The 26,115-nt window shown below is 44.5% G+C and overlaps 11 protein-coding genes across 11 annotated transcripts; 6 read left to right on the forward strand and 5 right to left on the reverse strand.

The window, feature by feature from the left end:
- Positions 1-6,329: 6,329 nt before the first annotated feature.
- V2V93DRAFT_363402 (PLC-like phosphodiesterase) lies at positions 6,330-8,917 on the reverse strand. Its single transcript, XM_066908591.1, has 7 exons — positions 8,758-8,917; positions 8,605-8,696; positions 8,364-8,544; positions 8,099-8,305; positions 7,789-8,038; positions 6,896-7,729; positions 6,330-6,824 (listed from the first exon to the last, which is right to left on the reverse strand). Exons 1-7 carry the CDS (start codon positions 8,884-8,886, stop codon positions 6,739-6,741), a joined length of 1,779 nt encoding a protein of 592 aa, XP_066768880.1. The 5' UTR covers positions 8,887-8,917; the 3' UTR covers positions 6,330-6,738.
- Positions 8,918-9,072: 155 nt separating this feature from the next.
- Positions 9,073-10,845, forward strand: V2V93DRAFT_363404 (glycoside hydrolase). The gene is made up of 2 exons (XM_066908592.1): positions 9,073-9,324; positions 9,382-10,845. The coding sequence occupies exons 1-2, from the start codon at positions 9,246-9,248 to the stop codon at positions 10,629-10,631; spliced, it is 1,329 nt and encodes a 442-aa protein (XP_066768881.1). The 5' UTR covers positions 9,073-9,245; the 3' UTR covers positions 10,632-10,845.
- Positions 10,846-10,939: 94 nt separating this feature from the next.
- On the forward strand, positions 10,940-11,601 carry V2V93DRAFT_363406 (uncharacterized protein). The gene is made up of 2 exons (XM_066908593.1): positions 10,940-11,062; positions 11,121-11,601. Exons 1-2 carry the CDS (start codon positions 11,003-11,005, stop codon positions 11,535-11,537), a joined length of 477 nt encoding a protein of 158 aa, XP_066768882.1. The 5' UTR covers positions 10,940-11,002; the 3' UTR covers positions 11,538-11,601.
- Positions 11,602-11,636: 35 nt separating this feature from the next.
- Positions 11,637-13,121, reverse strand: V2V93DRAFT_319293 (MmgE/PrpD family-domain-containing protein; the record flags this gene model as incomplete). Its single annotated transcript, XM_066907270.1, has 1 exon — positions 11,637-13,121. The coding sequence occupies one exon, from the start codon at positions 13,119-13,121 to the stop codon at positions 11,637-11,639; it is 1,485 nt and encodes a 494-aa protein (XP_066768883.1).
- Positions 13,122-13,409: 288 nt separating this feature from the next.
- Positions 13,410-13,821, forward strand: V2V93DRAFT_363410 (uncharacterized protein). The gene is made up of 2 exons (XM_066908594.1): positions 13,410-13,603; positions 13,674-13,821. Exons 1-2 carry the CDS (start codon positions 13,475-13,477, stop codon positions 13,770-13,772), a joined length of 228 nt encoding a protein of 75 aa, XP_066768884.1. The 5' UTR covers positions 13,410-13,474; the 3' UTR covers positions 13,773-13,821.
- V2V93DRAFT_31762 (isocitrate lyase) lies at positions 13,806-15,774 on the reverse strand. The gene is made up of 2 exons (XM_066907247.1): positions 14,612-15,774; positions 13,806-14,537 (listed from the first exon to the last, which is right to left on the reverse strand). Exons 1-2 carry the CDS (start codon positions 15,648-15,650, stop codon positions 13,864-13,866), a joined length of 1,713 nt encoding a protein of 570 aa, XP_066768885.1. The 5' UTR covers positions 15,651-15,774; the 3' UTR covers positions 13,806-13,863.
- Positions 15,775-15,807: 33 nt separating this feature from the next.
- V2V93DRAFT_31591 (uncharacterized protein) lies at positions 15,808-18,011 on the forward strand. Its single transcript, XM_066907238.1, has 4 exons — positions 15,808-15,915; positions 15,974-16,065; positions 16,131-16,216; positions 16,279-18,011. The coding sequence occupies exons 1-4, from the start codon at positions 15,900-15,902 to the stop codon at positions 17,915-17,917; spliced, it is 1,833 nt and encodes a 610-aa protein (XP_066768886.1). The 5' UTR covers positions 15,808-15,899; the 3' UTR covers positions 17,918-18,011.
- A 1-nt stretch (position 18,012) lies between these two features.
- Positions 18,013-20,373, forward strand: V2V93DRAFT_31574 (MBOAT, membrane-bound O-acyltransferase family-domain-containing protein). Its single transcript, XM_066907237.1, has 5 exons — positions 18,013-18,715; positions 18,770-18,810; positions 18,857-19,241; positions 19,297-19,960; positions 20,014-20,373. The coding sequence occupies exons 1-5, from the start codon at positions 18,451-18,453 to the stop codon at positions 20,225-20,227; spliced, it is 1,569 nt and encodes a 522-aa protein (XP_066768887.1). The 5' UTR covers positions 18,013-18,450; the 3' UTR covers positions 20,228-20,373.
- A 136-nt stretch (positions 20,374-20,509) lies between these two features.
- Positions 20,510-21,859, forward strand: V2V93DRAFT_363418 (uncharacterized protein). Its single transcript, XM_066908595.1, has one exon. It carries the CDS (start codon positions 20,519-20,521, stop codon positions 21,449-21,451), a length of 933 nt encoding a protein of 310 aa, XP_066768888.1. The 5' UTR covers positions 20,510-20,518; the 3' UTR covers positions 21,452-21,859.
- Positions 21,741-23,598, reverse strand: V2V93DRAFT_31957 (kinase-like domain-containing protein). The gene is made up of 2 exons (XM_066907281.1): positions 22,928-23,598; positions 21,741-22,873 (listed from the first exon to the last, which is right to left on the reverse strand). Exons 1-2 carry the CDS (start codon positions 23,492-23,494, stop codon positions 22,031-22,033), a joined length of 1,410 nt encoding a protein of 469 aa, XP_066768889.1. The 5' UTR covers positions 23,495-23,598; the 3' UTR covers positions 21,741-22,030.
- A 60-nt stretch (positions 23,599-23,658) lies between these two features.
- On the reverse strand, positions 23,659-25,154 carry V2V93DRAFT_363424 (mitochondrial carrier domain-containing protein). Its single transcript, XM_066908596.1, has 2 exons — positions 24,693-25,154; positions 23,659-24,637 (listed from the first exon to the last, which is right to left on the reverse strand). The coding sequence occupies exons 1-2, from the start codon at positions 25,036-25,038 to the stop codon at positions 23,703-23,705; spliced, it is 1,281 nt and encodes a 426-aa protein (XP_066768890.1). The 5' UTR covers positions 25,039-25,154; the 3' UTR covers positions 23,659-23,702.
- Between the last annotated feature and the right edge of the window lie 961 nt (positions 25,155-26,115).

A 26,115-nucleotide genomic window follows, 5' to 3' on the forward strand; every position in this document is an offset into this window, starting at 1 on the left:
TTCATAGTGAATGACATGCATTAAAACATTACATCGTAATTGTATTTGTCAATTTCGGCGTCATCTATTGCACTCACGTAGTCACTACCCATGATCGTATTTGACATCGAGATCCGTCAGTTCTGTTGGGTAACTGCATGCTATCATGCCATTGGTGAAATTATAGTCCACCATGTTAGTATCGTTGTGCTGGGAACATCACTTGCTTTTGCCATCAGTGCTAGCATCAATGATACCAACATTAGCTGGTATCTTGCTACTGCACTCATGCATAACTCCGACGTATGCATCTCTAAGATAGCAGGCGATGCCGATAGTGGTGTATCCCACACAAATGTATTTCCAATCCAATCTAAATCACATGTAGTTAAGCTGGTAGAACACCTAGTAGTACCTTACATATGCTTAGAATGGATTGTATGTTAAATAATATGCTATGTAGCCGGTAGAAAACCTAGCCCAATAGCAACACAATAATACTGATGATACCTCTATAATGCTGTTTGAAATATAAAAGAACTGCCACAGCTAGCTTTCTTTTTTCATTTCTAGATACTAGGGAGAGAAGAGGCCTTTATATAGACAAAGAAAAGTCAAGCCAATCCCTGAACAGCCTCGCTAAGCCTCCCTTTGGAACTTTGCTCAGCTTTCTCTAGGGCTTTTCCTGATATTGGAACACAATTTCCAACTAACAAGTCCATCAACCTTGCTATGTCTGACTCTTCCACTGACAAGCAGCATTTGGAAGAGGTTATGAGCCCTGGAGTGATTTCAGACTTTGGCTTGAAGTTGCCAACCCTTAATGCAATGAACTACTTTGAATGGGCCTTTGCCTTGAAGATGGTTCTCATGCAAAAGGGCTTGTGGAGAGTTGTGGGTCAGCAGGAGCTGGATGACTTGGAACTGCAGTCATTGGAGCAGCATTCTGAATTTGAAACTGTCAACAGACAGGCTGTCATTGTGTTGATTACTACTGTTCAGGTCAAAGATTTTTGCTATTTGAAATGTGGTAATGCTAGGAAAGCCTGGGAAAATATCCAGAGTGCATACATGAGTCACAGTGGGAGTAAAGGCTTCCTTGGTTGCAAAGCTTTTGTCTCTCAAGTTGGAGAAGGCAACACCGGCAAGTTTTGAAGCCTTTGAGCGCAAGTTTACAAACTTGATGGATGATGGAGCAGCTGGATCACCTGGATGCCAAAATACATGACATCTATTCCTCTATCTTTCTTAGAGCATTGCCTGATGATCTTGAAGGAACAATTGCTGTCTTGAAACAGCAGAAAACTGAGCTCATTGTGGCAGATGCTGCCAGTGGTGTGACAACATCCCTGACAAGAAAGTTCCAGGAGAATCAAACCAGCACTAGTGGAAGTTACTTGCAGTAAGAAACTCCAGAAAGAAGAAGGTTATCTGATATAACTGCCATGAAGAGGGACACTACAGGAGAGAATGTCCAAAGCTGAAGGAACAGAAGGAACAGAAGGAAAGTAACAGGAAATTTCAGTTCCAGGCTGCAGCAGTAAAGGTCTGTAATGGTCAGCAGCAAGTTAAGAAAGCAAAGGCCGTGGCTAAAAGCTTTTGTGGAGCGCTTGAGGATGTAAGGTAATAAGTTCATTGACAGGGGAGCTACCATATGACATCCAATAGAGCATGTCTCCAGGATTATCGCCCTCTAGATTTAGTCTTGGAGGTTGCTAATGGGCAATACAGGAGAGCAGTGGGCCAAGGCAATGCAGAAGCCAAAGTCATTGACAAAGGAAAGACCTACAAAGTGGTTCTAAAAGATGTGTTGCATGTCCCAGATGCAAAGATGGGACTTGTGTCTACAGGAATGCTGCACAAGGATGCAGGGGTGTGGATAGTTGATGCAGGTTTGAGGTGCTTTGTGAGTGCAAAGGAAGGCCCGAAAATTCAAATTGGAACCAGGTCCAGATATGATGAGTTATGCAAGTTTGCAGGACAATTCTCAGTGGTTCAAATGAACGCAGAGAATACAGTGAATGCAGCCAGTACTATCTGGCACAAGAGGCTGGGGCTTGTTTCTGATCAGGTACTTGAGCAAATGGAGAAGCATAAAGTAGTCAGGGGCTTACATGATCATATCTCAGTATGTAAATGTGACTCTTGTGCAGCTGCAAAGTCACATAGACTACCTTTCAGTGAAAGCACAACTAAGACAACAAGACTTTTAGAGTTGGTGCATAGTGATGTCTGTGGTCCAGTCAATCCTTCTTTTGATGATCACAGATACTTTATGACTATGATTGATGACTATTCAAATTATGTGACAGTATACTATCTGATGAATAAGTCAGATGCAGCAGCAGCCATCAGTACATATATTGCTCAGTCAAGAAGCAAACTTGGGCTGAAGATAGCTATACTGCGCACTGACAATTGGTGGAGAGAATGTCTCCAATAACCTTGAAGAATTCTTGCAGGAGCAAGAGATTGAGCATCAAACAACAGTGCCGGAAACTCCGCAACAAAATGGGGTTGCAGAAAAAATGAATAGGACACTGATAGAGAAGGCATTGAGTATGTTGATTGAAGCAAATATGCAAGAGAAGTTTTGGGCAGAAGCTGTCAACTGTGCAGTGCATATTATCAACAGAATTACAAGCCGAGCTATAGAGAGGAACAAGACACCATATGAGCTTTGATTTGGGAAACAACCTGATGTCTCATATTTCAGGATCTTTGGAAGTACAGCATGGGTTCATCAGCAGAAAACTCATGTGGCCAGCAAATCTTCTCCCAGAGCAGTCAGAAGGGTGATGGTTGAATATGCAAGCAAGAAAAAGGCATATCGGATTTATATTCCATCGCAAGGAGTCATCTTTGCCAGGGATGTTGTCTTTGATGAGAGAGACAACATTGGGGCTTGAATGAATTAAGCCTACAAGACTAGTTCTAAATTCAGAGAGGGCTTCAGTTTCAGTTCAACAGTTAGGAAGCATAATTGGATTTTGGGAAGATCGTCAATTCAGTGATCTATCAACAGAAGATGATAGATCAAGTGGGAGTGAATTTATAGATGATGATGAATCTAGAGCTGAAGATGAATCAGTTGAAGATGAGATGGATAAAGATTCAGAAGTCTCTAATGGAGAATTATCAGAAGAAATCCAAATGAACAAATGAAGATACTATTTGACTTCAATACCTCTGATGAAGAAGAGGAGGAAGAAGTAGCACCAAATGAACGAAGAATAGCACAAAAAGAACAAGATTCAAATAAACAAGTCAAAATCTTCGACTTCAATGCCAATGGTGATGAAGAAATGGACCTGGATAGGAATGTGCATCTGCATGATGAAGATGAAAATGCGAGATTTGTGATAGATAATGCTAAGAAAAGGAGATTGGAGGGAAATAGGATCAACACAGACAGAATGATTATGGACAATGCTGAGTCAGAAGATGAGTTTGCTACAAGTTAAGCTCTGGCATGGTCTGTAAAAACAAATAGTGTGGCAGAAGCCGGCTCAATTGAGCAGGCAAAGTCAAATACTGAATGGATACATTGGAAAAAGGCTTGTGAAGATGAGCTCAAGTCTCTGAAAGAAAACCAAGTATGGAAATGGAGTAAGCTGCCTAGTGGTAGAAAGGCTATCACCTCCAAATGAAAAGAAATATGGCAAGGATGGACAACTCACAAGATACAAAGCATGGATTGTGACTTGAGGATTCACGCAACAGTATGGGACTGATTATGAGGAAACCTTTGCACCAGTGGTCAGATTTGAGTCAATCAGAGTACTCTTGGCACATGCAGCAATCAATGATTATCATATTCACCAGATGGATATAAAGACAGCATTTCTCTATGGTAAGTTGGATGAAGAGATTTACTTGCAGCCTCCACCAGGATGCTATCAGAACAATGGAGAAGTGTGGAGACTCCAGAGAAGTCTGTCTGGGCTAAAGCAGGTGCCAAGGTGCTGGACTGAGCTTTTACATGAATATCTATTGAAGATTGGTTTTCAACAATCAAGTGATGACTATGGGATATACAGAAACAGCAAAGTGAAATTGCTTTTGGCAGTATATGTGGATGATCTAATAATCACAGGAAAGGATCTGAGAGATATCAACAATTTCAAAGAGGATATGAGAAGAAGATTTCAAATGACAGACATGGGAGAAACCAGTTATTTCCTTGGAGTGGAAATAGAGAGAGACAGAGATGAAGGGACACTCACGATTAGCCAGCAGAAATATGCAAAACAAGTGTTGGAAAGTTTTGGAATGCAGAATAGCAATCCAGTATTGACACCTGTGGACTTGAGTGTGACATTATCTAAATGTATGAGCTCAAAAGACAAGGATGAAGAAAATGAAATGAGGAAGATCCCTTATCAGAATGCAGTTGGTAGTTTGAATTATATGGCAATTGGAACTAGACCAGATATTGCAAATGCAGTGGGAGAAATCTCAAGGTTTAATTCAAACTATGGAAAAAAGCATTGGGCAGCAGTTAAGAGAATCATGAGGTACATCAGAGGAACTTTAAGCATGGGTATCACATTCCACAAGGATCAGGGAAGTTTGATTTCAGGGTACTCAGATGCAAATTATGCAACTGATGTTGATGAAAGGAAATCAACCTCTGGAAATGTGGTCATTTTGGGAGGAGGAGCAATTAGCTGGAAATCCAAGAGACAACAAAAATCTGTGGCAGCATCTACAACAGAGGCAGAGTATATGGCTTTGAAACTGGTTTCACAAGAAGCTAAATGGCTGAAAAGACTTTATGAACTCATTAGTGAAGTTCTCCAAGAGCCAATCAAGATTGCAGAAGACAATCAAGGAGCAATCAAGTTGGCCAAAATTCCACAGTTTCAAGAGAGAACCAAGCACATTGATGTCTGTTATCATTTCACCAGAGAAGCAATCAATGATGGAATAATCAGTATTTTTGGATGCAGCACTAAGGATATGGTTGCTGATCTATTCACTAAAGGAATTGCTAGAGATCAATTTGAGAACCTAAGATTGAGAATGGGAATGAATTGAGATATATGAACAAGTGGGAGTGTTGAAAATTGTGTTCCAATATCAGGAAAAGTAGTAGAGAAATAGCTGAGGAAACTTCGAGAGGGAAGCTTAGCGAGGCTGTTCAGGGGGAGGTTTAACTTTAATTTTGTCTATATAATGATCCCCCAAGCTTCCCAGTGTCTAGTTATTATATTAATATCAGCATTAACAATCTTAGCACAAAACCCTCAACAAGCGATCTCGTCAACATGGATTAAAACTCTTATCAACTTTGCTTTGTCTGATTCTTCCACTGACAGGCAGCATTTGCTAGAATCCACTAAGTCATCAAGTTTGATTTAACCATCAGTCTACACAATGGTGAAGCTACGGGTGTTGACATATCTGATAATAATTATTTATTTAGCAAATTACACACATGCTGACTCTACTGATAATAAGGCATTAGAGTCAGAGAGAAGCAGAATTAGCAAACGAGAGGAATTTTGTAAATGTTATTGTGCCAAAAAGGCGAGAGATCGTATAATATCAATCGAATATTATGGAGCTTCTGTAGCAGCTTGTCTATTAACTCCATATACATTCTACTATTTGGTAAGGGCTTACGTATCATACCATAACATAAAGTATAGTGAACAATTGAAGTATGCAGAAACAGCCAAGGCTTTCAGCGAAGTACCGGGAGGAGTATGTGCAGCCATAGTGTCATTCCGGGCAGCGAAAGGGATTAATGCTACAGGAGTGGGCAATTCAAAAAAGCCCGACCTGGCTAAATTGCGCTGAAACGAAGATATTGATGATAGTGGAAATGAGTATAGATATAGATCTATTTACATGGATGATCCGAAATTGGGGGTGACATTCTATCAATCATACGACCGGTCCCAAAAAGTCATTATACCTAGCTATAGTAGTCACACAGAACTAGCAACACGATTGGATAATGGGCCAAATGGAATCAAGATCGATTTACATGCATTGGGAGGTACTCCACATCATTATCTAGAAGAATATACAGATCTGTGCTATACAACAGTACAGCACGCTACAGGGTCGTACAGCAGTGATATCTCACTGTCATTCTATGGCATAGGGCAATGGACAGCAAATGATAATTTCGCAGCCACAGTACGCGTTTAGGCTGAAATCCAGGGTTTTAATTGCAACTATGAGAGTTATGTTATTGCTACACTTAGCAACATGTCCGTGACTTGGCATGGCATCGAGCGGGTAAAGAAAATGGTTGTCGAAATTGGAGAAAGTGGTTTCACATTGACATGCAGTGCGGGAAATTGTGTTTCAATCAATGTCTCGGAAGAGGTTTAGGCGCAGCAAGAAGCTCTTGTATTCTTTATTTATTGAGCACGTAGCTCTTCTGCTTTGTAGCAACAAAACAATATTAGCTCAAAATATATAGCCCACTTCTCCAGCATTCTCGCTATATGAGGCGCTACTAAAGTAGAGCATAGATTAGTGTGAACTAAATGAAAATAATTAAATTCAGATCAAACTAATTAAGAGTAACAGAACTTTCTCAGTGAGGCTCGTTCATTTTCTAGGAATATTGCTTTGAACCTCTACTTAGAAGAGTATTGATGATTAGAAAAAATATGAATCATTTATTGCCACTCTTTAATTGTGTTAATTTTTGACATCAGAAAAATCTTGCTCGCTAATAAATAAGTGTCATTTCCAAATAATCTGAATAATCAACTCTCCCTTTCGTTTCCCTCGAAACTAGCACCAAGAAAACTGGACAAGAAGTAAGACCGATGGATCTGCAATCGCCCCATTCATGGTGTATAATCGCAGTAGAGAGTAGCCTAAAAATTTTGTGAGATTGGTAAGATGCACAGTGTGGAAGAAAGGACGCGATGAGGGAAACAATACATACCTTCCTTGAAATTACCTACCCGTGATGCCCACCAAAGAGATGGATCATTTTTCCCAAAGATACCATCATTGTGGTATATCTTGAAACGGACGAACGCCAAATCACTGTTAATATTACATTTTTGACAGTAATCCCAAACAGCAGTGGGTCCTCTTAGAGTCTTCGATCTTCCAATAGTCTCTTTGAGAACATGTGATTTGGATGGAATGCCAATGTCATCTAACCGCTTGTCTTCAACATGAGACTGGATTATTTCAATTTTCACATACGGCTTCAGTTCCGACGGATCTTCAATTGAGCTTGCCGAAGGAATTGGCATATTTTGAACACCAATGACTCTAACATTTAAAGTACCAGTTCTCTTTACTTGCGGCTCTGCATTGGAATGGGTAGTCGGCTTAAGACGTTCTGACGAGCGAAGCATATGAAGAGACTCTTTGAATTTACGTGTCATTTCATGGATGTTGTCGCTGAGACTGGTATCGAGCTGTTCTCCATTGTTCATGACAGAGTCGGGCTTAAGCACATATCCACCAGTACCCTCAAATAAGGCTTGATTTAGCATATTTGCCTTATCAACTTTTTGCCAATTCAATGCCACAATCTGAGTTCCATATGCCCAATAAAGTGGAGGATAAGGATTAGATGAATTGAAGCGATAGCCGTTTGGATAGATTCTCATCAAATATGTAGAATTATGTAGAATCACAGCTCGAGGAGTTAGCTTTTCGTCATCGGGAAGATCTTTCACATCAATGTCTGAAGGTGGCTTATTTTGAAGCTTGGAAAACATGCGTTCTGACACATTGTGGATATGATTGAACTCAAGAGAGACTTCGAAGAGGTCAGATCCGGTAACAAGACTGAACTTAAACTGAATTTAAAAAACATACATTTGTTGAAGAAACTTTCGAAAGGCCGGGGTATAGCATATATACCGAGTGCAGCAAGATGCGGATTCGGAGAGCTATCTGTGATTTTTTCAGCTTGTCCAGATTGCTCAACGGGGCCGCTATTTCTCTCTGAAGAGGCTTTGGAAGCATCGGAGACATCTGATTTAATAGATTCGGCATCCGAGCCATCTTCATCATTGTTTCGAGAGCCACCTTCAGTATCGTCATCCCGTTCAGAAGTAGAGGCAGTCTCAAGAAAAATATAAGTAACAGAGATAACATAGGATCGTAATATAAATGACGCACTTACGATAATTATAATCTTATTCTTCAGCTCCTCGAGAGTAGGAAGAACTTTAAATGGATTTAAGGGGCGGCTAAGAAGCATGTCACCGAATGTCTCGTGCATGATGCGGGCCATTGCACCTTGCTGCTCATAGTCACAATGAGTTTCAAGAGACAAAAGCAGAGGATAGGGTGAGGTCTCGAATGCATTAGCGGCGATGGCTTCGCAAACCTATGACAGAAGCGTCAATCTTCACGAAAACCTTTCTAATCTGAGGTTCTTTACATACAATTTTGAACTCGATTGGCTCGACGAGGGTCCAGCCATGAACGACTTTAGGCTCGCCATTTTTGCCATTCCAGACGTCGATCTCGATACATCGGGCTCCTCTTCGAAGCGCGTTAATGTACCCATCCACCGAAGCGCTCCCAGAGAGCTGATTTTGCGTTAGATAAGTGTTATGCGACGATCTGCAAGTAGTTAGCGATCAATGTAACAGAACAAGATGCTCAATCAGAGGGGGCTATTACGAAATAAAATAGTGGCTGAAGGGATGCGATGTGTCCAGGGGCACGCCTGCTTTCGAGGCCTCTATGAGCTGAGAGAGAAACTCTTCATACGACTATAGGATAAGAGGGAGGTAAGCCAGAGAGCTGAGGGAAGAATGACTGCGGAAACGATACCTTTTGCACGTGCTCCGACTTGTAAAGATCGCGAAGGAAATCGTCAAGCGGGCCAGGCTGGAGGTCAACATCCGGGATGCTTGGCAATGTTTGGGGAGTAGAAACAGCACGTTGGGGAGAGTCGGCCATTGTAGCGTAGGGAATATGAGAAGAGAAGAGGAGGAAGAAAAAAAGAAGCGAATAGACAATCTGTGACAAAGTACAACTAAGGTTGACTGGGTGTGACGCTAGTGTGCGGCTCATTCGGCACCGACAAAGCACATAAGCTCTTTGCATGGTTTCAGGGACTAAGTTTTTCGATTTCGAGAATACGTCACTGCGCCCAATTAGGCAAGAGGCACACTGAGCTATTTGGCAGCATCCACCGTTGGCACCTTAATCGTGGCTTTGCTATCCTTTTTTTTAATGCTGTTCGCTCGCCAGATGAGAAGTCGGTACAACTAAGGATTCTTCTTTAACTACCGATCATACAAGCTAATCGCACCACAATGCGGATCCAGCCCGTAGGCGCCCTGCTTGTGGCAGCCGCCCGAGCCGTCGCCATCGAGATCGACGTCAATAGCTCTGGTAAGTAAAGAAAAATCACCAGCACTAAGAATTTGGTCGTAACTTCTCCCACTTTAGAATCTATCACCCATGCTGCGTTTATATTCTCACACGGCATGATGTCTTATTATAACGGTAACGTCTCCGGCGAGACGCCGGGGTTGTTCGTCTCTCCATACTACTGGTGGGAGGCCGGTGCTGCCTGGGATACTCTGCTCGGATACTGGTTTATCACTGGTGATACGACATACAACGACCAGGTAAAATCATCGCTTCTATTCCAGACGGGCACCTCATACGACTTTGTTCCGGCAAATCAATCGACAACTGAAGGAAACGACGACCAGGCCTTTTGGCTTTTTGCCGCTCTTACCGCGTGCGAACGCAACTTCTCCAATCCGAGCTCTGACCATCCTCAATGGCTTGCTTTGGCACAGAATGCCTTCGACTCAATGGCCTATCGCTGGGATACAGCTCACTGTGGAGGTGGTTTGCGGTGGCAAATTTTCCAATGGAACCACGGCTACACCTACAAAAACACAATATCCAATGCGGGCTTATTCCTGGGTGCTGCTCGTCTTGCTCGCTACACTTCTAACGATTCCTACGTTGAATGGGCCGAGAAAACGTGGGACTGGGTGGTTGGCTTGGGCTATCTAAATGAGACTAACTATTTTGTTTATGATGGTGCAGACATTTCGACAAACTGCACAGAAATCGACTACCTTCAATGGTCTTACAACGCTGCAATCTTTTTAGCAGGATCTGCCTATCTATACAATTATACACAAGAAGAAATATGGTATAATCGGACTTGGAACCTACTTAATAGCATCTACGTTTTTTTCCAGTCTGATACCAGTATTATGTATGAGGTTGCTTGCGAGACCGTCAGTCTCTGTAACACGGATGAGCAATCTTTCAAGGCCTATCTTGCGAGATATATGGGTCTGACGGCCGTTTTAGTTCCTGATACTAATGACATTATCATGAACTATTTAATCAGCACTGTTGCTGGTATTGAGCAATCCTGCGTTGGTGGAACTGACAACGTTACCTGCGGTACAACTTGGTTGAATGAGGGCTGGGATAATACCTGGGGTCTTGGTCAAGAGATGTCGGCTTTGGAAGTGGTTCAAAATCTGCTTATTACTACAGTTGACCCTCCTTACACTGCTTCCTCGGGTGGATCTTCGAACGGTATCTCCAACGATACCGACACCTCGACAACGAGCAAAATCACCACAGCAGATAAAGCCGGAGCCGGAGTTGTTACAAGCGTTGTTCTTTTGGGAATTATTGTAAATTCATGGTGGCTCGTGGCGTAGATGCTAATCAGACTTTTTTTGGGGGCCAAAATCATTATGTCGGTTTTATATATCATGTTAAGCGTTTTTGTGTATTTCTCAGGATTGGGTGCGAGTATTTGATTTTTTAGATATTGAGGTATGATTTTTTGTGTTGGCGCAGGTAAATGAGTCGTCATCCCTAAGCACTATGTAAATAGATATTGTAATTAGATCATGAAAAGTCAATATTAAACCTTAAACATCATTTAGTTCTCCGCATCTCTGAGCATGTGAATATCGCGATCAGCGGTGATGCCCAACTAAAATATGTATTTTTGCATATATAATACTGATCAATCTCTTCAAGTCGCTTATTTCTATTTTCCTTAGATCCTGCATCATTCTGAAAGATGCAGTCTCCTCACGGTATCAAAGCAAAGGCGCGCCCAGAAAAATCAAAAAAACCTCTTGTACGTGGCATCAGTAATAACATTACGAAACTGACTAAGCTAATGTTTCTACTAACAGACATCGCATATCTTGTTTCCCGAAATTTCAAAGAGATTCAAAGAAAATCCGTCCGAAACGGCCTCATTGCACGGACTCTTTATATTTTCAATTCTAAGAGACAGCGCGATTGTTGATGAATGGTCGATCTTGTTTCCAGGCGGCGGCACACTGCCCGAAGTTCATCATCAAGCGATCCCAACAGGATTTGCAGAAAAAAGCAAGGGCCGACTATCGACTGTCGTGATTGAACTCGATGACCGCGATCTTGTTAAGTATATCACCGGAGGACTCACTGGGCTAAAGGGCGTGACTACTGGTCGTATCAGGATTGCGGGTGATATTGATCTGGCGCTGAGGCTTGAAGATGCGTTTGTGAAAACGGGCGGAGTTCAACAGACTCTTTCTTACCTCAGAGCTCGACGAGGCAAATTATAAAGTGTAGAATCAAATTGTTTGTAATTTTTTCAATAAAAGGTTTCTATATGATGTTAAAAATAAACAGCGATAGGCATCATGACATTTGCGCTACATATTCTATTCTTTAACATAGAGATCAACATATTCGTCAACATCCAGGTCCAGCACATCTTTGCCGGATTTGTCTAAAATGGCCAGAACCTGAGAGTTTTCAAATCTGCCACGAAGGTGCCGCTCAAACTTGTCAAGCAATACAGGCGTTCCTTCCTCGCGTCGCAGACGATGTCCGATTGGGTAGTGAACCTCTTCCTCGAGCACAGAGCCATCTGTAAGTTTAATTTTTAAAGCATTACCAATGAAGCGCTTAGTGGGATCATGGTAGTCGGCAGTAAACGTCTCGTCTTCAGAGCAAGTCATTTTAGCCCTGAGATTGTCAATTGCAGGATCAGCAGCGACTGAGTCAGAGTAGTCGTCAGCCGTGAGACGGCCATAAATGAGGGGGACGGCGACCATATACTGGATGCAATGATCGCGGTCGGCATAGTTGTAGAGAGGACCGCTCTTGTTAATAATGCGGTTACCGGATTCCTGTGTCCGGATTTCGACAGAAGCAATGTCCTTGTAGGATTTGCCCTTTGCTATAATTTTTCCATGCAACGTCAGGGCAGCTTCGACTGCAGTTTGCGCGTGGAATTCTGCTGGAAACGAGATTTTGAAAAGGACGTTTTCCATCACATAAGATCCATACGGACGCTGGAATTTGAAAGGATGACCGTCAAAAAGAACATCGTAAAATCCCCAAGTAGGTGCAGTGAGCACTGACGGCAGACCAGATTCGCCTTTCTGAACCATCAAAACAAGATTTACAGCTCGCGATCCAGCATCTCCGGCAGCCCAAGACTTGCGAGACCCAGTATTGGGCGCATGACGGTAGGTACGAAGAGACTGGCCATCAACCCAAGCCTGTGATATGGCATCGACAGTCTGGTCGCGCGAAAGCCCAATTAGCTCTGAGACGACAGCGGCTGTGGCTACCTTGACAAGAACTACATGATCCAGGCCAACAGCATTAAAGGAGTTCTTAATTGCAAGGTTCCCTTGAATCTCATGCGCTTTGATCATTGCCTCGAGAACATCTTTGATCTTAAACTGACGGGCAAAGGGAACAGTTGCCAAGCCGTTGTGTTTGTAAGAGCGCGAAAGCCAATCCGTGACAGCCAATATACCACCGAGATTGTCAGATGGGTGACCCCACTCAGCTGCAAGCCAGCAGTCGTTGTAATCGAGCCAACGAATAGCTGATCCAATTGCGAACGCGCCTCGAACGGGATCAAGCTGGTGCGGAGTGCCAGGTACGCGGGTACCAGCGGGAACGACGGTTCCGGGAACGACTGGTCCAATTAGACGCGAACAGGCGTCATATTTGAGAGCTTCGAGACCGCAACCAAGGGTGTCTAGTAGACAGAGCCGAGCTGTTTCGATTGCAACAGGAGAGTCGATTTTGTAGGAGTGAACGTAATCTGCAATGTCCTGGAGGACTCTATCAGGCTCCGGACGGACATTGTCAGTCATAATGGAGCGGGAAGGGCTGGCAGTAGACATGTATGGGGTGAAGACACGAGAGGCAGTGATCGGCTTGGAGAAGGTAGTACGGATAAGGCGCGCTGCAGTAAGCATGGTCAACGGAGAAGGAGTAGATCGGCAGCGTAAGCTGATACGGGGATGTATCAGTGATGAGAAGAAGGTAGATCAGAGGGCATCTATTTACAAAGCGAAGGAGCCATGGTCGGCCCGGCGGAGGTCGGCCCGGCGGAGGTCCGCCCGTGACCCCGCAACACTGACAAAAGGAGTAAACTTAAGAAATAGAAGTACAAGCCTGAACTGAACCAAGCAAGTCGTAAATTGTCGCTTAGTAAGTCATTCGTCACTTGCTTGGCGCAAGAAGCGAGCCGCACATGTCAGTGGATATCTTTCCTTTCTGTGTAGATACTGCTCATCTACTCCCTTTCTTTTCCAGCTTCACCATGAACAGAGGCCCTATAATTCTTACTATTGAGGAGGCAGAATATCTTCTGGACCAGCTTGTATGTGCTTTGATGATCTTCTCTTCACTTTCCTTCGTCGCCCTTGCTGACCTACCTTCTTTCCTCGCAGCCTCCTCCTGGCGACAACCCGCTCGCAAACAAGCTCCGCGAAAATCTCCTCGCTTTCCTCAAAGAGGTTCGTAAGGGCGCGGAGGGCACATCCAAATAATAACTATATGCATAGATATATAGACGCGAATCTTAAAGTTATATTATCATTTTGTTATACCACCGCTACTAAATGACCGTACCTATGCGCTCTAAAAACTATGCTCAGTTGAGTCGTGACCGACGCTGCTCGTGCTCGCACTTCCGCCCTGCACATTTTGCAAAATCCCGTCAATATAATTTGCCCCTGACCACTTCTGATGCGTCAGCACATCGCATTTGAGCTCCTTCTCCCGACGCTGGATCAACTCTACATATGCCTTCATACCGTCCGTCCGGAAACGTCGCGAGAGCTCACAAGTTACCGCTGCACCACTGTGGAGACCCGCCAAAGAAATCAGCTGAAGCACAAACCCACTCTTAGCTAATTCCCATACAAAATCCTTCAAATCCACATCTGAGAACCCGTGTGCACTCCAGTTGAATGACGGACTAAGGTTATAAACTAGCCACTTCCCAGGATATTGAGCATGCACAGCGGCCGCTAGCTCGCGCGCCTGCTTCACATTCGGACCCTTGGTTTCAATCCACAGCATATCGGCATAAGGAGCGTATGCGAGTGCGCGTTTCAATGCAGGATTAAGACCATCGCGAACGTGGTAATGACCTTCGCGTGTGCGCGGTGCATCCCAGTCGAAAAAGATATCGTGGCCGACGTATTTGTTTGCTACCGCACGGGCATCAAAATTCGACAGGCCTTTTGCTTCGGCTTTGTAGGCTTCAATTTGATCCGACTTGCCCATTTTTCTCAGACTCTCGCTTACCGCTACCATTTCGCATCCGGTTAGTCGGTTCCATGAAAGAGTAACTGGATACCAGCAAGAAAAATAGAATACACACCTTCGTCAAATGTAGATAACGTTGCGCCTGCCATCCACTCGCTCTCAAGAGTAGTCAATTCAGAAGATGAAATGCCACTCTGCTCAGCCTCGGCGAGGACCTGTGCTAGCGGCTTGACTCGTTCAGTTACTCCAAGAATGAATTCATGGTCGCTCGGGTCGACTGAAGACGACAAAAGTTTTGCCGATTCAGCATCTGTACGAGCAATGATAAGGTTACGAGATCCCATAATGTCCCACTGCATGCGCGTAGCAATCAGGCGGGCGATATGAGTCGATGGAGGCACGACAACCTTGCCGGCAAGATGCCCACATTTCTTTCCACCGTGCAACTGATCTTCCATGTGAATCGCCGCGGCACCACTCTCTGCAAATAATTTTGCAAGTTTCATGACGGCTGAAAGTCCGCCGTGTCCTGTGTCAGCATCAGCAATGATAGGGCGCAGATAATCTATGCGACCCGTGCCGCTGCTCACCCGAGCTGCACGGTCCTCGGTGGACAGAGATAGCCACTCGTCCCAGGCACGACGGTCGTGAAGCTGCTGAGCTCTGAAAAGGCGGTCGACCTGGTTAGGTACAGTGTCATACGGATAGTCTCCGAGATCAGGCGATACCTCGTTCGTAGTCGTAAGTACGGACGAGCATGCCCAACCAGACACGTAAAGGACCTCCTGATTTTCGGCCATCTGTGTCATTTGTACAGGGTCAATAGCGCCCATTGTGTGCACCGGAAGTTTCTGTTTGGCACGTTCCGAGAAGAGAGCAAAGAGCTTGTCCGCCTGGACGGAGGAAGGGTAGGGTGCCGGCAGACCTAATGTGCCGCGCTTGACGACGACATCGCGGGCCGAGTACGGGCGCAAAATGCCGCTGTAGCGGGCAGAAGCCCAGTCGGCTTCAAGTAGAGCAGTCTGCTGCTCGATAAATGCATCTTCTTGGGCAAGAGTTGGCGGCGGGAAGCGCGAAAGGGTCGAGAACATGGCCAAGCCGGGGAAGCGGTGCGCTCGCTGTGCGGCGTGGATGAGAGAGAAAGAGGAAGGCATTCAGCGACAAAGGAAAGAATAATGAATTTGGATGTTTTGCATTCCACAGTGTATCTGGATAAGATAATGCGTCTTCCGGTATCTTTGATGACACTTGCATATCTACAAATATCTACGCCATTAACTTGCTTGATATTTATAGGCGGTCGCAGTACTAGATCGAACCCACGTCCGAACCGCACGTGCGGGGTCGGTTCCAACCAGCTAAAAATGAGCTGAGCCTGATCCGCGTCCTCCGCTGGCGTCGATATGGCCATGAAAAGCAGTATGTTTACTTTCCTGATAGTCCTCATCGCCTTCGGTCCTTCTAACCTGATCTGCAGACTTCTCCTTTGCACATCTCGACTCTCTCCAGCGCTTCTCTGTCTCATCGCCCTTACGCGTCATCGCTCACATCGACCTAGACGCGTTCTACGTTCGTACTTCTTTTCATCCTTTCTGGCGACTTTCCTGTTCAACTGCGCTAATTACATTCTTTAGGCTCAATGTGAAACAGTCCGACTTGGCCTAGATCCAGAAACTCCGCTTGCTTGCCAACAGTGGCAGGGTCTCATCGCTGTCAATTAGTCTGACTCCTTGTTCTTTTTTGGATTGTGGCCTAACTCTCTTTCTAACATTACCTTTCTAGCGCTGCTCGTAAGTATGGTATCAAGCGTCATGAAGATATAGCGGAGGCCAAAAAGAAGTGTCCCGATCTGGTCTGTGCTCATGTAGCTACCTGGAAGCAAGGTGACAGCGAGTATAAATACCATGACCATCCGGACGTTGCAACTCACAAAGTCTCGCTTGATCCCTATCGACATCAAAGCGAGAGTATTTTTAAGATTCTGTATGAATTTTGCGATAGAGTCGAGTATGCAGGAATCGATGAAGGCTTTCTTGACCTCTCGAAAATGCTCTATTATGGCGTTCTCGAGACTTATCCAAAGCTGCAAGGTCTTATCGAACTTAAGCGTGAGAACGATCAGCTATCAGACCTCATGCCGCTACCTAACCTTAAAGCTAGAGATCTTAGCTGGCAGGGCAACTTGCTTCCTTTACAAGACGAACCGGAAGATCGAGAGGCTCGAGATGGAGATCGGCCGGTAGACTGGGATGAAGTTTGTATGATGCATGCTAGCCGAACAATTCACGAAATTCGATCCAAAGTTCTGCAAACATTAAAATTCACTTGCTCAGCTGGTATATCTACTAACAAAGTTCTTGCAAAGCTATGCAGTGGCTACGAAAAACCCAACAAACAGACTGTCCTACGCGTGGGTGCCGTCTCTAGATTTTTGGCGCCGCTCAATTTTGCAAAGTTTCGGGGACTGGGCGGCAAACTCGGTGATTCGATTTCTCAACATTTTAATGTTCCTGCGGAAGCTTCCGTTCCGTTTTTACTCGAGATCTCGAAAGCTGAACTTGTTCGGGTTTTAGGCGACGAAACGGGAAGCTGGTTATATGATATACTTCGCGGGCGGGACTTTGCAGAAGTCAAAATAGCTCGACCAGAAAGCAAATCGATGATGTCGGCTAAAAACTTTCGGCCTTCTATTCATTCCACTGAAGAAGCAGTTCCCTGGCTTCACACTTTTGTGGCCGATATCGCGAGCCGGATAGTCGAATTTGCAAATACTGCTACAGATTCTGGCGGTGTGCGCTTACCCAAGACCCTAGTGATTCACAGCAGACATGCAAAACAAGTTTCTCACTCTCGGCAGCTACCTCTACCACCTTGCACATTAGCTACTTTATCAGAGACGCTGCTTACTACCGCTTTAACTCTTTACAAGCATATTGAAAAGGAAAAGGAAAAATCCATGTACCCGATGTTACATTTGAGTTTAGGTGTCAGTGGCTTTGATTCATCTGTCGCTAAAAATCAGGCGATAGACAGTTTTTTGATTAGAGGTAGCGGTCCAGAGAAACTATCACGGCAGCGAACGACTACGAATGACAAGGAAAGTCCATCAAAAAAGAAAGGGATTGCCGCGTTTCTAGGGTCATCTGATCGGAATTCATCTGAACCGCCACCCGATACGCCTCAAAGTGTTGAGAGCACTTTCATTTGCGAAGTTTGTCACACCATTGTGAGTATTGCAGATGTGGAAGAACATCACGATTGGCATTATGCGCAGAATTTAATGCGCCAGATGCAGGAAGAGGACGATAATACGAATGTGAAGGGGCAAGCCAGTAAACGCAAGGCTACTAGTAGCGGGGGCCAACAGAAGAAGAGCGCAAAAGTCGAGAAAGGGCAGCAGAAGCTGTTCAATTCTGGCTAATTCCACTGTAATATAATGTATAATTTTATCATAATGATGATGATGTTTTGAACATTTGTAATATAGTAGTTCTGCTGAAAGTTGTGTGGGACGCGCCGCATCCTCGGCTGACTATCTCTGAGGCGGGGAGCACACCAGACTTTTAACAATAATCTCTGGTTTTTCGAACAAAAAGCTTTATTCTCCTCTCTACAATTAGCAATTCTCCGGAAAGGGTTTGCTTCAAAAATTGATGAAACTGCAGAAACAGTTTCATTGTATTCCAGTACTTTGTTGAGACTATTGTCGTTCAGTTTAATTGCCGCTGTCTGTGACTTCCTTCACTTTGCTCCCAACGCGTGTCCTGTACAGATCTCGATCGTCGCAGCTATTTATCAAGTCCTGAAATACAGTCTACTATTTCATTTGCCCATTCCCGTTCCTAATCAACAATTATGCAATCGGATTGATCAGTTCGGAATATAGTATTGAACTCGCGCTTGCCATATCTGCAGATCTTAGTGTATAATCTGTAGAAGAATCAGTGCCCCACTATGTCGACTAAGGTCACAAGCGTCGACGCGGTAGCTTCTGCGGATGGAATGACACAACGCAAAAGACTTCGGGATTTGTCGTATTCAGATCTTTCTGCAAAGTTGAAATCTACAGAAAAAGACTCCTCAACAGATCAGGACCAACCACATTTCAGCCATATATATCCAATTCATTCCGTTAGTAAAGGAAGTATACTTTCGCGCGAATCCACAACACCTACTCCAAGCTTTGTGGGATTCAAAAATTTAGCTATGATTGTTCTAGGTATGTATTACTATATGCGAGGAGATAAGTTTGCATTAGCTAATAGATGAGCAGTTATTAGCAATTTGCGACTAATAATTGAAAACTACTCCAAGGTAATACCCTTTCTTTTTTTCTATTTTTTAGCTAACACGACTGTAGTATGGCGTACTTATTAGTATCCGACATCTCGGCATCTCTAAATCAGACTTGGCGTGGGGTATAATGCTGACTGCATCCATTCCTCTCCATCTTTTTGTTGCACTGGTTATTGAACGGCTCGTAGCTATTCCGACTGTGAATTACGTTTCACATCTCAAAGCAAGGCAGAAAGATGCAAATGACAGGAGATCATCTGTTTCATTATCTTCTAGAGCAAATATATCGAATAGTATTGCTATGCTGAGACCAAAGCCTAAATACATGTGGCGATTAATTGTACTATTGCACTCAGTTAATGCACTAGCTTGTCTTTGGTTCACAACTGTCATGGTATATACGCGTTTAGAGAATCCGTTGATTGGAACTGCTTGTGAATTGCACGCTGGTCAGTTATATTTCTAATTTTACTAAAGTTAGCGAAAAACTAACGTTTAAAATAGTCATTGTGTGTTTGAAAGTTGCCTCTTACGCCTTGACGAACCGTGACCTTCGTGAATCATTGTTGATATCTGCTAAGAACATTCCCGAAATTTATAAATCTGCAAAGTATCCTGATAATCTCAGCATAGGGAACTTAACTTATTTCTGGTGGGCGCCAACTCTTGTTTACCAACCAGTCTATCCTCGTTCTCCATCATTAAGACCAATATTTTTTGCAAAGCGAGTCATCGAATTGGTATCGTGCTTGCTTCTGGTGTTGTTCCTATCAGCTCAATATGCAGTTCCTACACTTGAGAACAGCCTGGCGCATATTCATAATCTTCAATTGGTTGGTATATTGGAGCGCCTGTTTAAGCTCGCATCTATCAGTATGGCTATTTGGCTTATTGGATTTTTTTGCGTATTCCAGTCAGGCCTGAATGCTCTGGCTGAAGTTATGCGATTCGGTGACCGCGAGTTTTACGACGATTGGTGGAACTCACAATCAGTCGGTGATTATTGGCGGCTGTGGAATAAGCCAGTCACAAATTACTTTCGGCGGCATGTTTATATTCCGCTAGTAAGACGAGGGTGGAAGCCTGCTACTGCTAGTGTTATGGTCTTCTTTGTCAGTGCGGTTCTCCACGAAATGATTGTTGGCGTACCGACTCATAATATCAATGGGTATGAAATCATTTTTATGATTAAACTTGAATTTTGCTAACGCTTGAATCTAGAGTGGCTTTCGTTTTGATGCTGCTTCAAATCCCATTAATCCAGGTTACTGCGCCGTTGGAAAAGATCCGCCGTCCCTGGGCAGGCATGCTCGGAAATTGCATTTTTTGGCTTAGTTTCTTTATTGGTCAGCCGTCAGCCGTTTTAATCTACTATTTCACTTGGAGTGTGGATCATGGGAGAGTAGTTGGTGATGAAAAGTTCATGTATGATTGATTGAAATATGGAACGAGTTTGTGTTGCTCATACGATTTTTTTCTGATGAGGTTTTTGCGATTTATTACTGTGTGTTGGCGCTCGGGAGCTTACATTTGTATGGGAAGTTTGCAGTTATACGTAGCATGAGAAATTTTTCGCGAGCTGAGACTTGGCTATCGTGCATGAATCGATTATGTAGAATTTTCGTGATATATCAAGAGCGGTGGTTATATTCTAAAAACCCTAACCAGTTGCACAATATAAGTATAACTTTTCCATAGCCTTTGTTCGGCACTCGCAGCCACCACAATGTCAAACTTCAATAGTAAATTTCCCGAACCAAGCAAAAATGCTCCAGGAACTGCGGCACCTCTCGCCTTTAAACCGCGACAAGTCGCGAGGCCCGCAACATCAACTTACTCGGCTGCGCCGGTGATCTCACGTCCGCCGACTACGATCTCGAGTCCTCCTATTGCTTCTCCTAGACCAACTGCTGCTACTGCTGCTACTGCCTCTAGATCAGGCTTCCAGAAGTCATTTGCAACTATAGGCGCTACATCACGCAATGCAGGAACGGGATTTGGTAGCTCACGACCTTTTAGCGCTGCTGCTTCACCGGCGACAACACTGGGAAGTCCTACAGTCGGAAAGCCACAAAATGTTGCCGATCAAGCCAACATCGCGCAGCAACAGATGGCTTATATTCCTGAGCATATGAAAAAAGCCTCCCTAGGGTCTTCAACATCTGCAGTTGGTGGGGTAAGCAGTGGGGTTTCTCATGTGCAGTCTAAACAGCTCTATGAGGTGGGAGCAGACGGCAAACGAATAACAGTCATTCGTGAGGGTGGCGGCCGAAAATGGGAGGATCCTACACTTCTGGAGTGGGATCCATCACATTTTAGGCTATTTGTAGGAAATTTGGGCGGCGATGTCGCCGATGACGCAATGCTGAAAGCATTTCAAAAGTACCCTTCAGTATCTAAAGCGAAAGTTATTCGCGAGAAATCCTCAGGAAAGACGAAAGGATACGGGTTTGTTGCATTCAAGGATCCAGACGATTATTTTCGGGCATTTAAAGAGATGAACGGCAAGTATATTGGTTCTCATCCTATTTTGCTTCGGAAAGCAAATACGGAAATCAAGTCGAAGACCGTGAAAGGAAATAAGCCGTACGAAAAAGCAACGGACCAGATTCTAAAAGCGTCATTACAGAGCTCTATGATTCGGAAAAAGAAACGATGAATAAGGTATGCTATTAAGTTTCTAATAGAACTCGAGAAAGCAAATATTAAACTATGATGATTTCGAAAGAATCCGTATGAGCCAACTGGCAAACAGTTATCAGGTAGCTTTTATGAATTGTTCAAATATTTTCATTCTATTCACTCAGGATTCTTTCTTCATGTGATAGGCTTGTGGATGAGGGCCAAAATTACGCGATTACTCAGAGTTTATTGCGATCCCGATTCAAGAAAAGACATGCTAGCAGCTGCTAACTTTTGATCTTTTTAGACGCGATATATTCAACTATCAGTTTTACAATTAATATTAGGCGGTGTGTCTAAGTATATAGTTTTGACATATGCTGTAAATTCTAGACGATTGTAAAAATTTAAAAGATATTCTTCGATAGTCAAAACTCCCTTGATATATAAATGTATATGTAGTTTAGATTCCCTCAGTTAAATAGTCATACACGTCCCCTACCACGCCGATACCTGTCTGTAGCGTAATCGAATTCATGGCAAACTGTCTCGCTACCTTCTGTTGACACAAGAATGGAGATATGTGAAAGAGAAAAAATCAGCCAGAAGAAGCGGGTCATCGGCATAGATCAACACCCTTCAAAGCTCCCTTTATGTAGTCAGAATCTGCGATTTCTGACACAGTTGCCCTGGTTTCTCGCCGCTGTAAGCATTTCTCGACAACCTCTTTTGCACTCTTCCAGTTCTCTCCATCTTCGGTAGTAGCAGTAGATGTACTAGCCGATGTGCCGATAGATGTGCTTGATTGGTATTCCTCTCCATTCAATGAGGACTCTCGCAGCAATCTCACCCAACCCCATTCGATTCTGGCTATACGGTGCTTGACACGACTTCTGGCGCTGCTCCGACGATTCCCGCTGCTGCCGCCAGGCGTGATAATTGAGCCGTCAGGAGAAACGGTAGCAGGTGGTCCATCAAATGGAAATCTGCCTTCAACCAAAGCATACAATAAAACTCCCAAAGCCCAAGCATCAGTTTGACGGCCGTCGTATGGTTGTCCCATGATGAGCTCTGGTGGGGCGTAGTCTTCAGAACCGCAGCGGGTTGTTAACATTGGCTTCTCTGGATCAATATGCCGTGACAGTCCAAAGTCTGTGAGCGTCGTGAGAGATTTATTTTTGGTTATCGAGTCTATCACAGTATCTTGAGGCACATTGAGTAGCACGTTTTCAAGTTTGAGATCACGGTGCACGATGTTATGAGTGTGGAGATAAAGTACGGCTGAGACAACCTCAGCAAATAGTCTGCGGACAACCGAGGGACGGAGAATCTTATTCCGATCCGGAGAAGTGGCAAGGTCGAATAGGTCGCCGCCGAGACAGTAGGGCAAGACAATGAGGGCGCGAGCCTGGTCGAGGTTGAAGGCGACGAGATGGATGAGACAGGGGTGGTCAAGATCCTACATCAGATCAGTGAGTAATCAGAGTCATCAACACAGAATCAAAAAGCTTACTTTTAAAATGTCAACTTCGCGCTTAAGAGAGCTCTCGATGCGCTCTCGAGATACGCCCCCGGCGCCAGCGAGCTCTACAATCTTGACTGCGACGAGCTCCTTGCCGGAAAAGTCTTCGGACTCATCGTCATCATCAGAAGAGAGAGAGGGAAAAATAAGGGCTGCAAGAACAACGCGAGAAAATGACCCCTTGCCGAGCAGACGGACTTCTTTCCACTTGAGCTTCCTAAGGGAACGGTGCTCGTAGGCCTCGAATAGCTCAAGAGTCGGATCGCGGACGGAGAGTGCACGGGTGAGCTCGCGATGGAGGGGGTCTGGAAGTGACTGAGTGAGTTCGCCGTATGGCTTTCGCGTAGAAGGTACTGAAGATGATGGCTGGGGTAGGGGAGGGGGCCCGAGACGGTGAGACGATGGAGTGCGAGGAGGGCCGACGATGGGTGAGGGCAGCGGAGTGAGGTCGCGGTAAAAAGTCGGGGATTCAATAGAGCGGGCTCTGACTCGTCCTTGTGCGGATGGCGGAGATGTCTGCACGCTGAGCACGGGAGGGCGCGCGTCTGGCGTCGACATTTATCTGTCTTCGGAGACAAGTGCTGCTGGTCTCAAATAGTCAAACAATGGATGCCCAAACTGGATCCATAGCCTCAGCCGCACCGCAGTACAGGATTGGGGTAACCGTTTCCGGCAAAAGGTCAATAGCTTCTCGAATAGAATTCATTTTCATTACGCAAGCTCGTTTGGAAATATGTTATATATTTACACTATATTCAGACCAATGTTACGCATCCAGAGTCACATCCATGCCTTCGGTATTCTCTATATACCGGATTCGCATAATTTCAAACACAAACAGGCCTACGCTGCTCGACGGTACCGCGCTCAGCGTGTGCCGCACAAAACCCCGATAAAGCCATCGCGGCCACGACGTTCTTCCACCACCATTTCGCTCTTTCATATGTCTCGCCTCAGCAAACGTGAGTCGATAGGATGTCAAGTATATTCGCGCAAGCTCGCGCCCGCTGACGCGTCGTGCATCCCCTGCCGCCCCTGCGCCCTGCGCCTGCTCATACAACGTACTGAAATCGAACGTTTCAAGTCTCGTCAAATGAATATCCTGCAGTCGATTTAGAGGATACTGCACACCTTGTAGTGCAATCGTTGCAGCTGCTCCGGCACCAAGTACCGTGGCCGGGTATATAGCTGCAGATGGCTTGTCACGAATGCTCTCGACTGTCTGTTCCGAGCTTACCGTAGCACCTCTCTTTGCATCCGCATACCTCGGTACCGGTGCACCGCCGCCCTCAACGATTTGTTTGTAGCTCCACTGCTTGAATGCCTCAAATGTAGAGAAAAACATTGCGAAGCTTGCAGACTCTTTAACTAGAGATAGAGAAAACCCTGCCATAACTCCGCGAAGCCCAATAGATTGCAATTTCTGGAAACTATAGCGCCACAGTGACATATGCTGTTTCTCTAGCTGTCCATCTCCTGGAGTCAGCAACTCAGAAACTGAAAACCTGTGAAATATGGCGTCTATTGGGGCGGCAGCTAAAGACTGCATACAACCAGCAAAGCCTCCGGCCAAAAAAGTCTGTCTGAATTCGAGTCTATCTGGATCTTTGTTCTCTTCTCGACGGAATACAGGCAAGGCTGCAAGATACGATGTATAGAGCACGACGCCAACCAACGAGTTTGCAAGTAAGGGCGGCAGAACTAATAGCAAATCAGTATAGGCTCGAGTATAGGACGAATAATATTGCTGTATCACCTTGATCTCTGAAGAATCTAATTCCATACTCACTCCAAGCATGTTTCAAAAGAGCAAATGACGAATGCGTCTTAAAGCTATATGGCAAACTTGATGCTATTGCGGGATTCACAGCTCGAGGAACAAGTAGATAGTCAACCCGGGTAGGTCGAAATAGTTTCACAGGCACTCGAGCATATAGCGCTACAAGCTGCGACAAAAATGCCCGAGTACCGGCAGTCGCGGCTCCGACGTATTGATTTGGATTGTTACTTTTCTTTGGAGAACTGGTCGAGTCTGTGAGATTGTCGGATGATGACGCCGTCTTGCTAATAAGGTCAGTGGTAGCCTGCGCTGTGACGTTCATTGATGTCTTTTTAACTCATATCCTCGCAGCGCCACTGCCAATTTTATAAAGTGAGCGGATATATAATACTGGTCCCAGAAGAAGACGCTGTTGCTGCTCGCGATTCTGAGTTTTTAAGTTGTAAGTAAATTTATTCTCGTGGATCTGATAGTGCACGCGGTTGGGAGTTCTGAGACAGTCTCAATATCCATTCTTGAACCGACTTACTGTGCAACTCGTAGCTATACAGATTGCATTCATACTTGCAATCTATCTAACCACGTTATCGTCGAGACAGTACGGAAAAGACGGATGCAACCATCACTTGTCTAATTTCTCAAGCTTTGCGAAAGCACACAACCCGTAACACTAACACTGGAAAGAAAACATTGAACACAGGCTTTACTTTTCTCCGCATCTCGTCGTTGAGTCTTTGAAATCAGTAATTTTCGCTCAAATGTTCTTTAGGCTTGCGTGTACCTGCGATGCTGCTACCAAAGGCAATAACAGCAGCTGCAGATATGTGGCAGTTTATTTAGATTCTTCCCGGAAGCATCAACCGCTTTGTTGCACAAATATCAGCAAGACGGTACCTCTATGTAGTATATCAGCGACCGCCTTTCCTATCTAGAATACTGCCGCTTTGTCTTGGCAGTACAGCAGTTTAGGTCTCCTTACATTGTCATTGTGCTAGTTTCCGCTCTTCTATCTATCCCTATAAAGCAAGTGACTGGTTATTATAATTCCTGTGTGAATGTGTACTTATGGAACACATGCGATACGATACATGCTTTAGACTAAGAGTAGTCAAGTTATATAATTCAAGACATGTATATGCTTCTCAATTGATCTATAACCCTGAACATGCATCAAACAGGACTATGACAGCTGATCAAAAAGAGCTTTTTACCGAAATTTGGAAATACCAAGGGGCAAAGAATTACATCAAGGTAGTAACATAGCGGTAAGAGAGGAATATTTGGGTGATAGCCTAGTCCGTGGAGAGGTGATGCATTATGAGCGTGTTGCTTGTGCGAGCCAGTCTTCACGCGTCAGTCTGTGAATTACGCAAGTAAACAATGTCTTCCCGCCTCTGTT

The sequence above is a fragment of the Kockiozyma suomiensis genome (assembly GCF_038497685.1).
Source record: "Kockiozyma suomiensis strain NRRL Y-17356 unplaced genomic scaffold V2V93scaffold_1, whole genome shotgun sequence".
NCBI lineage: Eukaryota > Fungi > Ascomycota > Lipomycetes > Lipomycetales > Lipomycetaceae > Kockiozyma > Kockiozyma suomiensis.

Excerpts from the sequence above, each read along its gene's own strand:
- V2V93DRAFT_363406 (XM_066908593.1), top strand. The coding sequence starts at position 11,003 with ATGCAGTCTCCTCACGGTATCAAAGCAAAGGCGCGCCCAGAAAAATCA. Across the intron at positions 11,063-11,120 it reads AAAAATCAAAAAAACCTCTT|ACATCGCATATCTTGTTTCC; the intron begins GTACGTGGCATC and ends TTCTACTAACAG.
- V2V93DRAFT_31591 (XM_066907238.1), top strand. Across the intron at positions 16,066-16,130 it reads TCGACCTAGACGCGTTCTAC|GCTCAATGTGAAACAGTCCG; the intron begins GTTCGTACTTCT and ends TACATTCTTTAG. Across the intron at positions 16,217-16,278 it reads GGTCTCATCGCTGTCAATTA|CGCTGCTCGTAAGTATGGTA; the intron begins GTCTGACTCCTT and ends TTACCTTTCTAG.
- V2V93DRAFT_363410 (XM_066908594.1), top strand. The coding sequence starts at position 13,475 with ATGTCAGTGGATATCTTTCCTTTCTGTGTAGATACTGCTCATCTACTC. Across the intron at positions 13,604-13,673 it reads AATATCTTCTGGACCAGCTT|CCTCCTCCTGGCGACAACCC; the intron begins GTATGTGCTTTG and ends CTTTCCTCGCAG.
- V2V93DRAFT_363404 (XM_066908592.1), top strand. The coding sequence starts at position 9,246 with ATGCGGATCCAGCCCGTAGGCGCCCTGCTTGTGGCAGCCGCCCGAGCC. Across the intron at positions 9,325-9,381 it reads GATCGACGTCAATAGCTCTG|AATCTATCACCCATGCTGCG; the intron begins GTAAGTAAAGAA and ends CTCCCACTTTAG.
- V2V93DRAFT_31957 (XM_066907281.1), bottom strand. The coding sequence starts at position 23,494 with ATGTCGACGCCAGACGCGCGCCCTCCCGTGCTCAGCGTGCAGACATCT. Across the intron at positions 22,874-22,927 it reads GCGAAGTTGACATTTTAAAA|GATCTTGACCACCCCTGTCT; the intron begins GTAAGCTTTTTG and ends GATCTGATGTAG.
- V2V93DRAFT_363418 (XM_066908595.1), top strand. The coding sequence starts at position 20,519 with ATGTCAAACTTCAATAGTAAATTTCCCGAACCAAGCAAAAATGCTCCA.
- V2V93DRAFT_363424 (XM_066908596.1), bottom strand. The coding sequence starts at position 25,038 with ATGAACGTCACAGCGCAGGCTACCACTGACCTTATTAGCAAGACGGCG. Across the intron at positions 24,638-24,692 it reads TAGATTCTTCAGAGATCAAG|TTCTGCCGCCCTTACTTGCA; the intron begins GTGATACAGCAA and ends ATTTGCTATTAG.
- V2V93DRAFT_31574 (XM_066907237.1), top strand. The coding sequence starts at position 18,451 with ATGTCGACTAAGGTCACAAGCGTCGACGCGGTAGCTTCTGCGGATGGA. Across the intron at positions 18,716-18,769 it reads TTTAGCTATGATTGTTCTAG|TTATTAGCAATTTGCGACTA; the intron begins GTATGTATTACT and ends ATAGATGAGCAG. Across the intron at positions 19,961-20,013 it reads CCGACTCATAATATCAATGG|AGTGGCTTTCGTTTTGATGC; the intron begins GTATGAAATCAT and ends GCTTGAATCTAG.
- V2V93DRAFT_363402 (XM_066908591.1), bottom strand. The coding sequence starts at position 8,886 with ATGGCCGACTCTCCCCAACGTGCTGTTTCTACTCCCCAAACATTGCCA. Across the intron at positions 8,697-8,757 it reads AGTCGGAGCACGTGCAAAAG|TCGTATGAAGAGTTTCTCTC; the intron begins GTATCGTTTCCG and ends CTTATCCTATAG. Across the intron at positions 6,825-6,895 it reads GGTAGGTAATTTCAAGGAAG|GCTACTCTCTACTGCGATTA; the intron begins GTATGTATTGTT and ends CAAAATTTTTAG.
- V2V93DRAFT_31762 (XM_066907247.1), bottom strand. The coding sequence starts at position 15,650 with ATGCCTTCCTCTTTCTCTCTCATCCACGCCGCACAGCGAGCGCACCGC. Across the intron at positions 14,538-14,611 it reads GTTATCTACATTTGACGAAG|CGGTAAGCGAGAGTCTGAGA; the intron begins GTGTGTATTCTA and ends GCGAAATGGTAG.